Here is a 14397-nt window from a genome sequence, read left to right on the forward strand (position 1 = left end):
AAAAACGCGCACTCCGCGTCTCCTTCTTCGAAAGCTGAAGAGCTTCTTTCTGAAAAGTACTTGTCCAGATAGCGTGGCCGCTGGATAGAAGGCATCCAGCGGCTCGTATCCCTAGGATCTTTACCTCCTCTCTTCGGCTGGCCGACGTTCAGCTGTTAGTTTCCACCTTCGGTGGTGCTGATTAGGTGGTGGGGCGGAGGGAAGCATTCCAACCCTTTCTACGCAAGCACAACGGGATGCAGCTCAATAAGGCGTGACTCGGACATTCGTAAATTCGTCATTATCTTTCATTTTCTTCGTTAATCAACAATAACAATACCTCTCAGTCTACATTTGCCCGTCACTAATGGACCGCTTGTAACGAACCGCAGAAAGTGTTACGGAAGAAACGGGAAAAGGCTGAAGTATACCTTGAGATTTTGTGGCTCTCCTGGCCGCTGCGCGACAGTGACGTCAATGCTCAAGACGCGCGGGCAAAATGCTTGAAACGGCGTCCGTCTGGAGCCATTGCATCGACTTTGGGCGGGGTGTTATGGCTTCGCGCGGTCGGCTTGACCGTGATCTCTTGCGGAGGTCTTCCAAGCAATTTGAAGGCACTGGAAGCTTCGCCCCCGCTTGCACCCAAAAAAAAAAAAAAAACAAAGTAATATGAGACGGCATTCACTTCACATTTTCAAAGCACGTATCGATTCGTCTGAACCAACTTGGGGATGTGCTTGGCTAGGCTAGCTCGTTTCACCAATGAATTCACACCTGCCAACTCTCCCGACGTTCCCGTAACGTTTACGAATTTCAGGCTCGTTCTACCATTTTTACGAACGTTGCATCTAGTTTTACGAAAGATAACTTCTGTTCGATAACATGTTTTAAAAGTGATGAAATAGAGGATGCAAGATTACAAAAAAAAAAAAGAAAGAACGAACTGGAAGAAAAAAAAAGGGGGGGGGGGGAGAAAGAAAACGTGCAAGATAGAAATTGTGACGGTACCGGCGCCACGTACCTTGTGGCATCGCAAGACGCCGTATATTTAGAGTGGCTTTTTCCAGGGCACTCCCGCCCATGGAGGAAGGAATGCCGTAGCACAGCCGCCTGTATACTTGTTAATGACTGTGCAATGGCCTTGGAACGGCCGGTAAACTTCCTTTCACACTGCATGCCTCGACCGTCCCCACGAGAGGCGCTAAATGTTGTCGGTCAATCGACGTTAATAAAGTGCGTGCGTATCGCGCAACAAGTGTGTGATCGAGTCAGACTCCGAGAAAATGCTTACTATGCATAAGCTTTAGAGAAGTGTTTCGGAACGTATTTGTAAATTAGTGCGTTGTAGTCATCCGTGCGAATCTAGCCGCATATCGTCCAACAGGTGAGGGCGAGCGTGCCTTTATGGGGGATATTGTAAGCATTCATATTTCTGTTCAACTCATGTATAGCAACAGTATACTTCATGCGACGTCGCGAACAGCGACCATGCATTGTGAATGCAGTACAATAGCGTTGTTTCCTTAAGACGTGCGACGACAGCTGCAGTCTGAGCGTTGGTCGCCATTCGGACTTGGCGGCGCTCGCGGGCTCTCATTGCTTGAGCATATGCTTGCCGCTTCGAGTTTGGTCGTTCAAGTGTAGACATGTGCGCGCAGACAGTCCCTTTTGATTTTAGAGCGCAGCTCTTTGGCGTCCGTTCCTGGGTTTCGCGTCGTCGTCGTCGTCGGCCTCGTAACCAGCTCCGCCCCCCTTTCATCCCCCCAGCGCTAGCAGCGACCGACTGATACCGCTGGATGCCGCTGACGCCGCTAGAGAGTCAAGATAACGTGACTGCATAGAACACCGTCGCCGCCATGCAGAAAGAGGAGGAAAGGGTCCCCCCCCCCCCCCTGTTCTTGTGTGGCGGATAGGGTGCTCTTCAGTTGCCGACGCGCCGGTTATTCGTTGTCCCTGAAACCAACTCCGCAGCTGGGGTTGACTCACTATCGGCGTCAGCGGCATCAGTCAGTCGCTGCTATCTCTTCCCTCCTCCCTTTATCGTGTTGTCCGCTTGCTGCGCGCGCTTCTGCCCCCATCGTTTGCCGCTGGGTGTACACGCCGCCCCCCTCCCCCCTCTTCCTGCGAGTCTCCGGTTGTCAAAGCGCCGGCTCGAACTTAATTCCTTTCTTCGCTCCTCCTCCAATGCAACCCCTGTGCGGTGGCAATCAGAGAGCCAGATCGGTGGCGGCGGTTCTGTATATGTGCACCGCCCGAGCCGAAATTGCCGCTGCCGTTCGCCCTGTGCGGTGGCAATCAGAGAGCCAGATCGGTGGCGGCTTGACATAAAGACAAACAGCAATTTCCTAACACTTATGCGGGAGAACATCCCGTTCCTCTCGCTCGTAACGCGTCCCACGGCTGTGACAACCTCGCGAGGCACTTGTATACATCTCGTCTTTGAGAATCAAGCATTGGTGTACCAAGTCGAACATATATCAGTCTATTTCTCCGACCACAAAGCTTCCTTCATGACTGTCAAGAACTGTTAGTGGAGTCTTTTTTAAAGGAATACGTGTGAAAAATAAAAAAAAAATTCTGTGATAGCGCATACATGTGTTGCTCGATTTCTTTGCCTCAATCTATCGAAAAGGTGAAACAGCTTATTTGCTGCGCTCAAACTTCGCATTAGGAAGTAACGTAATCGTCGGTAATTTTTTTCTTTCTTAAAAAGAAAAAGAAAATGGTCGCGATTGTTTTGTCAGTTTATCCTCTTCTCTCCTTGCTGACGGTTGTCAAATACAAACCTACTTCGGCAAACCTCCCTGACTTTCCTTTTTAGCTTTGGATAGTTATAACGAGCAAGAAACGTTATGTCGCGCGACGGGACTGGATCGGCCGGCAGCTAAATTGTCCTCTGTCGCGGTCGCTGATTGGCTCCATCAGCACTCTGATTGTTTGAAAGGAGAAAACAATACTGAATTTCTTAGTGCCCAGAATAGTGCCGTTGCTCTGAAATAACTATTTCTTCCTTCCCAATTGTATTCATTCATTCATTCATTCATTCATTAAGTTTAAGATGCCAAAACACATGGGCTTTATGACAGCCGCTACGTATATATAGTGGACGTGGCTCCGGCTCATTTGTGGCCACCCTCGGTTCTTGAACGTTTACCCACCGCTCGGTGGTACACAAGCATTTTTGCATTCTGCCAGCATCAAACTGCTATCGCCGTTGGCCGCGAGTCGAAGCCACACAATACGTGGTGGAAAGCTTCGATACCCGCTTGGAACAAACGGTGTGCATGTCGTGCTGCTTCTGCGGGAGTCACTGCTTCTTTCTGAATATTGTCGGGCTCCTCGATGATATTACGTTCACTCCGACTCGAAGGAGTGGACGAGCCTCCATAATTGGCGCTGTGCGATTATCTTCGAAAAAGGAAGTTAAACATGGCACGGGGTGACCAGTCACTCCCGGCAAGTGAGTTGTCGGCACCCTCTTTGTTCCGATCTATACACACCGGTGCTGTTCGACGCGGGAACAACGCTTCAAGCAGTGCGGAGTCCACAACTTCCCCAACGTCTTCGTTCCCTTCTCCTCTACACCCCCCCCCCTTTCCCGGCAAACACACACCCATACACACAAACGCCACACTGCTGTTCCCACTCTATATAACACAATGTTGAACCCAGGCTGAGCACCCGACAACGGTTCACCCCTGCCGAGTCTTTGCTGCCGCCGTCCACGTGTTCCCATCCCGACGCTGACTTCGTATCGTTGGCCCATTAGGGCGGTCCGTTCGTTTTTTGCAGAGCAGTGCTAAAGAGCCGCTCGCCGTAACCGCGTGTCGTGCCTAATCGCGGGAAGCGACGGGGGGCGGCAAAAAAATAAGCGCGGTAAAGTGGCGGCGAAGGCAGCTTCCGTCCTGCTGGACGCCGTGCGCGCTAATCGGCGTGCCCCCTCTTCGATGAACGACTGCTGCTCTTCGGTTCGAGCAGTGGTCGGCGCGCGCAATTAGGGGCCCGGCCGCCCGCGAGTCTCGTTGTCGGTGGGGCCGGTAGCTGCCGCCCGGCAGACTCCATGATGTGCTCCCTGCAGCTATGCGCAAAAGAACGTGTCCACGCGCGCTCGGCATCACTAAAACCGCGCAGCATTGCGGAAGCTATGCAGCGGGGGTCAACCTCTCCGGCTGACGTGACTGAGGGAGTCGCTCGCGCGCAAGAAAAAGGATTTCGTCATTGGCAGTCCCACGCGGAGTCGGCCAGTAAGGATTCACGGGCAGCTCTCTTAACCGCGTTCAACATTGCAGAATTAACAGCGCTAAGAAACTAATGCTACGCGTAGGTCAACGACAGGGTGGAACACAACGCTCGCAAGTTCATCGTTCTTGCGTAATATAGCTGTGTCTGCCTCCTTTGTGCTGTTCCGTACCGTCGCTTGCCGATTCGCTCGTCTTTCTCTTCTGGCGCTTTGTCGTATAGCTCGGGCAATCCTCCTGTGTACGTTTGATTTTCCTGACCGTGTTGTCATCATACATACCTATGACGGGCTTCGTACATTCGGTGCGTGCATTAAGCTACTCCCGCGCGCTTCTACAGCACTGCACGGTTCTCGTAAGACAGTGGGTATAGGTGTTGCCCGAAGGGAGTGAGGGGGAGGGGGGTATCCAGGCCCCCGAGGGGGCACTTTGCCCCCTGCGCTCTCAAGCTGTGCTCAAGAGGAGCGCGCCCATGCGAAGACTGTGCGGTGTGTGTACTGCTGTATAGCTGCCTCTGTAGGAGTTTCACCGGGGCGCCGCTCGGAGCCCGGTCCTCGCGCGAGCCTCTCGGTGTATACGTGCACTACGTGCGCGACGACCCGCCTTTCGAATCTCCGCAGCTCCGGCCGCGCGCATCGTTTCCTCGAAAAAGGGGGCAGCCTCGCGCGATGGGCCTCCCTGCGGACGCCCAGCGGGTGCGCGATTTCACCGCGCATTGCCGTTGCCGGAAGGCGAGTCTCTTCTCCCGGCCTACCGGAGCCAGTTGCCACGGCGACCGTGGCTCCCCCTGCATGCATGGGATGCGCTGGTGCATCCACATGCGTACTACGTGCCCGCGGCTGTACGGGTGATGCAAAGTGTTTATACGAGGTTCTTGCCCTACGACTTGCGTCACGGCGTCGGGGAATGTGCGTAGATCTGCATATATGTTATTCGTGAGCGGCTTGCCGAGGTAGCTACCGCGTACCCCTGGCGGCCCTGGCGCCGTGGATGCATCTGGAGCTCTTTTGCCACTCTCCGGCTGGCTATATACGTTGTTGCAAAAGAAGTCACTGCACAAGGCTTCGGTAACTTCTCGGTCTCGCTTTGGTAGGACGCTCGGCTTTATTCTATATAGGTTGTAGCTGCAGGCGGGTGGTTGCGTTTTCTGCTTTTTAGTATTTCCGCTTCTTTCCCTTTCTGCTTTTAGATTGTCAGAAAACTTCAAACTTCATACTTCAACGGAAGAGTGTCGAGACGCAGTCACCAGGACCAGGTTGCCGCCACTATAGCAATTATACTCCGGCGTAGTTATTTATTTACAACGTCATAAACGACATTGAGTGCATAATACCGAGGTTTTAAACGACGTGCGCGTTGTGTAAATAAAAGAACACGTGCGGCCGCAAGTGTGACAGATGAGGAAGGACAAGTTCTCGTTCGAGACTTCCCGAGCATGCGGCACCCGTCCGTCCTGCATTCCTTCGACCATTGCTGCAAAAGTAGCGCTCCGCGGATTTATAAACGGCCGTCTGCTTTGTGGAACCGGAACAAAGCAGCCTGTTTGCCTTTTTCGTGCGCTCCATCGGCGTCCCATTTCTTGCGGAACGCCTTCAAAGCGTGCTTCCGACTCATCGAGTTAGCTTCTGTGGACAGTCGACAAAGTCTTTGTCGGCGTGCGTTTACCTCCGCAAGTCTTTTTTCACTCAGCGCCATCCCCTAGGGGCACTCGGGAATACGCGCTTCTTTCCCGTGTACTTGCCGCCGCTGTTGCACAAACAGAGGGTTCGCTCATGGGCTCTCGATGGGTCTTGTCCGTCTTTGTGGCCTCCTCGCCGGTACCTGTGCGAAGGCTGGTGGACCTTTCCACGCGGGGCATCGGTGCAGAACTATACATCTTTACGCTGCGCCCATCAACGCGTTTCTGTCACGTGTACACAACGCGGTGCATGTGAACGCCACAGAAGCTGTATATGAAACGGCGCAACTGTTCTGCAGAGTGATGGACTGCGTATCCCGTATTTACATATTGCGCTCTTCGATGTATCGCGTTCAGTTTTTTCGATCGAACACGTTCGTGGAGAGAGAGAGAGAGAGAGAGAGAGAGAGAGAGAGAGAGAGAGTAGTAAATCGGCAACACGTTACCCTCCTGTAACACGCGAAGGCAAAAACCTGCTGCACACGTACTAATGCATTAAGTTATACGACAGGAGGGGTCAGACTTCTTGCAAGACATAACGAGCCGAAGTGTGAAGTAAACGCATGGCACTGTAGGTCTACTTTCTCTACGACACATGCGAGCATCCAGTGCACTACCTAAAGGTTCTTTCTTTTTTTCGTTCTCTCTTTCTTTCATATTCTCCTTTTTCTCTTTCTTTTGTTCTTTCTTTCGTTCCTTCGTTCTTTCTTGCCGTCGTTTCTTCACTCATATTCAGCCATTGAATATTTGCTTACTTACAGGGAGGGAGGAGAGAGTAAATGATAAATGAAAGGCAGGGAGGTTAGCTTGGACTGAGTCCAGTTGGCTACCCTACACTAGGGAAAGGGAAAAGGGGACGGAAAAATTAAAAGAAGCGAAAGTCTACTGGTGATATCATTCGGTTACTCAGTCCGGATCACAGACAGTGACTCAATCCGGTAGCTTTCAAGTATCGCAGCAGCGCTTTTGTGGGTTTTCGTAGCTGCGATATGCGAGGCCATGGTCCCAAGATCTTGTTCAAGGTGAACGGCCGGGGTACGAGCCATTCCTGATGATGTTATTTCTTTTTCGGTTGCGAGTCATTGCTGACGGTGATACTTTTTGTACCACTCGTCAACTTTCTTTTTTTTTATCACTGGACCAGACGCCGCTTTTTTCGGGTATGAGCCATTGCAACGAGCCACCTAAGGCTTTCTTTCGCCTTGAAAGAAAGAGAGAAGGCAGGGATGTTAACCAGAAAAGGGTCTGGTTGGCTGCCCTACACTGGTGGAAAGGAAAGGTTGCGGAATTGCGCTGCTTGCACTGGAAAACTGCCCTTTGTACGCACCACAGTATACTCCCCGTGTTCCAGAGTCGTTTAAAGAGTTATAAAAGCACGATACAAGCGCCCTTTACGCCACTTTGTAGTCAGCTGTGTGGTCGCGCGCGGAGTAGCCGGGGTAGTTTTCACAAAGACTATACATTTACGCGCAGGGATGTCAAAGCACAGCTTTCCACCAGTTGTCTTTCTCGCTGTCACATTGATCTTTATTTCGTAATTTTTCTTCGAAGTGGCCAGCGTGTCCTTCCTTCCTTCGAGATAAAAGGTATACTTACTCAAGTAAACCTGGGGCTGTGGCAGTGCCTGTGATGTCTTCGTGCCGAGCATGATGTCCTGGTCCGACTCCTGCGGCGGCGGCAGCGGCCGCATATGATGGAGGCGGACTTAAAACAAAAAGAAACAAGAAGAAACGCTCGTGTTCTTTGATTTAGGTGCATGTTACAGAGCTCCGAGTGGCCAAATTAGCCCACATTCCTTTAGTAAGGCTTTTATCATACGCATATAACGTTGCACTGGAACGTTAAATCCTATTTACAGCACTGGAAAGTTAAACCACTAATTCCTACAGACAAGCCAGATCCCCTATAGTTCGCCGTCTCTGGAAAGAGTCGTGTATTTTGTTCAACTCGAGTGGTAGATCCGGCAGAGCTCCTGTCTCAGTTAGCTGCCCGGATTGTTACACAGGTGTCCCAGGGCAAGAGGAACACTCTAGATGGCTACTAAAGACAATTGAACTCACTTCTTGCCTGTATCGTACAGCCCCAGAGCGCAACTGCAAGTGACCCAGGACCACCACATTGCATGCCATGCAGCGTCCGACGCGATGACCTCTTAGAGGCGGGATGCACTTATTGGTTTCCATGCAGCTGGTAATACCGGTATGTGTCACGTGTAGCTGGCCTCCCCACAGATAATAATTATGAATGGTTAACGAATTCTGTCACGAGGCGAATGAAACGAACGTGTTTCTTCTGTCCTCCAGAGGACAACCAGCCATGGCGGTGGTCCTGGCGGCCTGCTGCTGCTGCTTCCTGCTCGTGCTGCTGGCGGGTCCCGGCTCATCGGTCGAGATCCAAGAGTTGTCTTCAGGCCGGGTGCTTACCGCGGGCCTCCAGCAGTCGTCGCCGGGCAAGGAGGCATCCAGGTTGCCAGAGATTACCTCAGTGGACGAAGAGTCGGCACCGGGCCATGAGGCAGCACCTGTCCGGGAAGCGCCTCCGGACCCGGAGTCGTCGCCCTCGGGCCACGAGCCGTTTCCAGGCCAGGACGGGGCCACCGCTGCGGCCTTGCGTTCGGACCCGTGTGCCTCGAGCGCCGACAACTGCTCCGAGTGCCTGAGGCATCCAGAGTGCGCCTGGTGCTCTCAGCAAGTATGTATGCGTACCCTGCTTAATTATTTAAATGTTAATTTTGACACTTCCCCTGCTGCATCGTTGCACTCGAGCCAAGCCACTTATCTCCGTGTAACATTGTCAGCGTGTTAATGTTCGTCATTAACGTCTGATTGGTGTCAGCAACGCGAATATCGCTTGCGAGGTACTTTATTTGGTGCAGTTATATTTGATACAAGTCTTAGTTGTATACCGACGGAGAGAACGAGGTTGACGGTCGCAGCATCCTGGTTAAAGCAAGCAACTGTTTGCTCCGAGTTGACTTTTGCCGTTCACTCTTGCCACAACGTTCTAGAAAATCTCTCCACTTCTACGCATGAAAGCGAATGACAGCTAGCGCCACACCTTGAGTGATGCAGTTATGGGCTGCCCTTTAGTGACGCTTCACGCTGGTTCTTGTGTGAGAATTTCGTAACCGATGCTCACGGCGTCTATACACGAGTGCTTCGCCGGAAGAACTACCGAGGATTGCTGTAGAAGTGCAGTGCTACCTTTAGCCGAAGGGCGGCGATGTTAGCATTGAGGCCGCCAATCCATCCAGAGGTCAACGAGCGCGACGCAAAGCTGCTCGAGGTTTCGGGCTTTAAGAATATATAGACCAAAGGCTAATGAATCTGGCGAAGGAGCACGGTAAAAGACGGTTGGAATATGGGCGCAAATCCAGCGAACGTAAAGTTAGGCTAAGAAATTTCTGTTCGGTTAGATGGTGTGGTGCCACCGACCATATACGACATCTATGACCACACACACACACACACACACACACACACACACACACACACACACACACACACACACACACACACACACACACACACACACACGCACGCACACGCGCGCGCGCGCGCACGCACGCACGCACGCACACGCACGCACGCACGCACGCAGCACCGTATACTGTCAGCGCGTCCGTTTCAAGCTGCGTGATGATCGCGCTGCAATTACGGCCGAATCACGTTCTAGCCACGCGGTGTGGCTGATTGAAGGCATTTCGCTTGTACGATAGCAGCGCTGTTATCGGACTTCGGACCGTGTTTGATAGAAGGGCTTCGCAAGGTGCGCGCGAGCCAGCTTCTGCAGCTAGAGCATCGCCACACGCGCTTCTGTGTGTTGACTACGGTTCTGATGCAGATACCGACCTGATAGTTCTGCGACCTCACGCGTGCCACCGCCAAGCACGCGGGAGTCCCAACTGGAAGCGAACACATCCCATCTCATCTTCTCCGGTTGCCGTTTTTGTTGTTGAGACACATTTACTGACAGGATAATTAGGCGCGCCCATATCGTTTATTGGCATCAGAGGTTGAAGAGGAAGGGATTAATTTTCTTTGCAAAAACAGTTTAGTGTAGCAGTTCGGCCATTTCTGAGATCGAAAGAGTGAGGGAAAGCGAAGCGGCAGCGTTCTTTCTTTAAACGTTGTTGCGAAAATACTCCAATTGCTCTTTCTCGCCCATGCGAGCTGGCGATCGCCCTACGGCGTATAACGTATACCGTATGAAATACGGATTGTCGAAGGACAAATAGGGTATTTGTTGGTCCGTCACGGGCACACATCTCCCAAGTGCGCGCGGACAGAGCGAAACGAAGAGCCACATAAACGGAACGTGTCCTTGTGAAGTCCCGCCAGTGCAATTCAGAGCCGAAGCCGTATGCAGAATTAAGCTCTCGCGAAAGCCCGTTAGCGTTTCTCCACCAAGCGCACTGAACCGGAACGGGAAAGAAGAAATAAATGTATACACGAATCCGGGGCGGCGTCTGTGTGTGAAACTGAGGGTTTGGGGCAGCGGGAGAGACAGGAACTCTACAGATAAACAACTATATAGACGTTCGTGTTTGCACCCGCGTGACGCTAGCTTGTTTTGTCTGCAGTCGCCTGTGGCGCGCACTCGCCGAGGCCCGTCGATGGTGTTTGGAGAGAGTCTCGCGCGACCACGTGGGGTTGCTTACGCCACCCGAGATAAGCGAAGTGGCCTTTGGAATCGACCGTGAGACGCGAGCTCGCGTGCAGCGTGTGGGGGCTGAAAACGTGGCCGCTCTCCGTCACGCCGCGGTGCCGAACTGACGGGCCGCACCGCGATGCCCCAAACCCGATACGGCTTCGCTCGCGCTCGATCAGGTTGCGAGCTCCGAATGTAAGGGCGTGCTGTTATTATTTTTTTTTTTCACAGTGAAGCGTTGATCCGCAATGGTTCTCGTGCCGTGAGGAGCCCCAGGCACAATATTCCGTATACGGAGCGGTGCCGGCGGCGCAGCATACAATTAGGAGCATGCGTCGGATTGACCGGAAGTAATAAACTGCGATATAGTGAATGTTTTGAAGATATATACTCGGATATATAGGGCGAATGAATTGCGCTGGATAGACAGTGAAGCAGCAGAGCGGTATACACACTTTGAGGTCGCTGGGAGAGGCCTTTTATTGCGATAGCAATTTTAGGGACACTCCAGGCGCATTTCTCCCGTCGGCGTCGCCGTTGCCGTGAGGTTCCGTATAAAGTCCAAGGGCGATGAAATCGTCGCCGCATGTTGCATGTGCGAGTGAAAGTGTGCGAGGGTGAGCCGGCGATCGCGGCTCGATCTCGCGCACGCAACGGAGGAAAGCGGGGAGAAGGTGCGCCGTCTTGTGTCGTGCGCGAGGCTTCGGGGGAGCGAAGGGAAGGGGGGCGGGGCGCCTTCTACTCTGGGCGGACCGCGCGGCGGCACGCGCCTGGATGGGCCGCCGTATCTTGAAAGCCATCTGCGATGCGTAGAGTACGCGCTGCGTTGTGTTAAGTTCGCGTTGATGCGACGGCAGCACCAAGGTCAATTCGCTCGCGGCTGCTGCCGCGTTTCGTCACTGCAGCGTTTTGACAGCGAGTTTCCGTGGTCATCGAGTGAGATATGTGTTCATGTTTGCTATAGTGCGCGCGTGACACCATATGCTTGTTAATTTAGTCACTATGCCTATGTTTACAAGTTTGTATGGCCGATAAAACTACTATCCGTACTTCGTATAGATGTCCGCTAATTTGCTATCGCAATCGATGCTGATGAGTCGACACAAAATAGGCTGCTGCTGCTGCTGCTCCTGCTGCTGCTGGTGATGATGATGATGATGATGATGATGACGGTGATGATCATGATGGTAGTGATGCGTTCGCAAAGTCTTTTCAGGCAGTGGCAAATCAGACACCTATAAGGCTTCCAAAGGGCATAAGCACTCCCTTTTACAGCTTCGCTGCCATTTGATGTATGAGCTGATGATGATGATAATGACTTATTTGCTCCGATTGTCAGACATGCGAAGATCTGTTTTTTTATTATTTTTAAATGTTTCCGTTTCGACAATGTCTACAGCGTCGGTGCGGTAGCTGTTTCACATCCCGGGCTCGGCGGGTTTGTATTAGCGCCGTGAGAGAGGGCCGAAGGAACAGTTCCATCGCGACTGAATCTTGTTGTGCAAAAGTGCACGTGCATGGAGGATCTCTGTACAGCCTGGCGTAAACTTGCGGGCATTCAGGGCCCCGTTATAGGGCGCGTCGCTGTGCGCACATGTTGCGGCACGTGCAGCTGCAGCGGTCACTGGATAAAAGGAAACCCGACACGCAGTTCTGAATTGGAAGGGACCTCGTGATTTAGTTAGCGTGCATCTGCTGATAGTCTCCGCGTCGACGGTTGCCTAATGCATTCAGTGTGAAACAGAAGAAAAAAAAAAGAAAAAGAAGGCAGAGGTGGTTGTCCACACCGCTTATAAGAACGTGGTTGTATACGTGAAGAAAGTGACGGTTATAGCTATGTCCTTCGAGTTGGGATTCTAGTGCTGCTATATACCTTAAAAGTTGTCTCTCTTTAGCTGTTGCCGGTTCAGAGAATTTGAGTAGGCCTTTGTAATTGTGGCGAATTGTCGATGTAGTATGTATGGTGGCGCCACCTTCGACTCTGGTGCCGCTGACTCAGGGCAAACAGCTATTTTCTACCGACCGGATAGGAGCAGACGTATTGGAATATTTCAGCATAGCGTCATATACCGTTCTGCCGTTATACCCTCTACCGCCAACTGCGCAAGCACCTTATATGAGCAGTAGGTTAACACGCTGCATGTGTTTAAACACGAGGGACGTTCTTAATGTTGGTATTTTTGCCTTAGGAACATGTATTAACTAAGCAATACGAGACTCGGATGGGAGTTTATTCCGAGTCCGTACTCAAGTCAACTTGCTGCGCTATTTGTGCAACAGTTGTCAGCAAGCCCTATGGGGCCTCCACTGTGAGCATCGATTTGTGGTTTACCACCGAGCGACGGGCGGGCGTGCACCCGCTCTGTTTTTCGTCGTCCGGGCTCGTTCGACCGCATCGAAATCGCCTACACGCCATTTCACAAAAGTGTCATACACTATAATTGAATCAAAGAAATGATAAGTTAATGGAAATGAAGCTGGATGAAAAAAAAAATCAACTTCCCGAATGTCACCGCCACCAGTTCGGCACGAATCTTTCCGGCATTTTGTCCGACCCTTTGAAATCGGAGAGCTGATCGCTGCTCGTGCTTCAACCAACTTTCGCGCTGGACGCGCTGCCATTATTGTTTTGATATTATAGAGATGTTCCGCGGCAATATATATCGCCCACAAATGTTCTATTCCACTAAATCTAAAGAGACGCACTGCACTCAGTTTTATGCCTATCTTGTATACGTTTGCTCCAAATTTATGGTACCGATAATACAAACTTTACGAACCTCCCTCGTGCTTTTCCGGAAACGGCGTTGTCCGCGTGTCCGTCTTCTTGCGTCTGCGTACGCACGCCTAACATTTTGCTAACGTCAATTCCTATACGCCAACTGTGTCAACTTTCCGTCGTTCTGTCCTTCAATACCAAAGTAGAAAAGCCAAAAAGCAAATTTCGTCCTCCTTATCTGCTTAGCACCTTCGTTAGTTTTCAGACGACGACGCATTTAAAACGTGCACGCATTTGAAGACCTCTAAAAAGCCTTTACAAGCATTTGCTTGTGGCCTGCCAAAGTGGTCGTTGGTGGTTAGGGTGGAAGAGGGACCGCATGGTGCCTCATGAACGAACACAGCGAGCAAGTCTTCTGAGCAACCCCTTCTTTTCTTTTACATCGAGCGGAGCTTCGATGTATAGCTTGTCTGCGTTCCTGCCAGGTGTTATGGTAATCCTTAGGTCGAGTCTTATTTTGTGGCGTTTGCGAGAGCGAGAAGCGTGCCAGGTGAGTGTTGCCCCAACTGTATATATATATACTCGAGTTCTTTGGCGCTAGCTGTTCCTGTTTGGTTTGGGCGCACGTTCAGTCGCGGTGCGTGGATGCCGAAAAACACTGCCGCAATGTTTTCAAGTGGGCGCCGAATTGCGTGTGCGCGCGTTCTCGAACGGTGACGTCGCAATTTCTTCTTTCACAAGAGTACATGCACCTGGCGTCCTCGGCGATGGCGGGCGTCTTTAGCGGTCTTAATTCAGCCACAGCAAAAGGACTCAATTATGGAGCTTCATGCGTGGAATTGAGCGCGGACCGCTTGGCAGCGAAATAGCAGTTCGTATATCGCTTCAGTGATAGTGGTACTTATCTTATAAGAGCTCCCTGTAATCGGTCGTCGCCTTGGCACTCGTATTTGTTATCTCACGAACTCACGAATCGACGTCGTGTGTTGTGGTGGCACCGCCTCAGCTACAGCCAGTGATGAAGCGCGGAAATGCGAAAGAGAAGTTTCGCGAATACAGGTGCCCGGAACATAAAATACTTCTACTAAAATTACTTGAGAGACATCTGGCTCTGCGATCGCTCAGGTGTAGCA

The 14397-nt window shown here is 51.7% G+C and overlaps 1 protein-coding gene across 1 annotated transcript in view; it reads left to right on the forward strand.

The window, feature by feature from the left end:
• Positions 1-14397, forward strand: part of LOC142572531 (integrin beta-PS-like) — a 56838-nt gene that overhangs the window by 11276 nt on the left and 31165 nt on the right. The window contains exon 2 of the mRNA XM_075681698.1: positions 8199-8586. Within this exon, the coding sequence (XP_075537813.1) occupies positions 8212-8586 (375 nt within the window). The 5' untranslated portion in view covers positions 8199-8211. The remainder of the gene's footprint in view (positions 1-8198; positions 8587-14397) is intronic.

The sequence above is a fragment of the Dermacentor variabilis genome, chromosome 2, assembly GCF_050947875.1.
Source record: "Dermacentor variabilis isolate Ectoservices chromosome 2, ASM5094787v1, whole genome shotgun sequence".
In the NCBI taxonomy this organism is placed as follows: Eukaryota; Metazoa; Arthropoda; class Arachnida; order Ixodida; family Ixodidae; genus Dermacentor; species Dermacentor variabilis.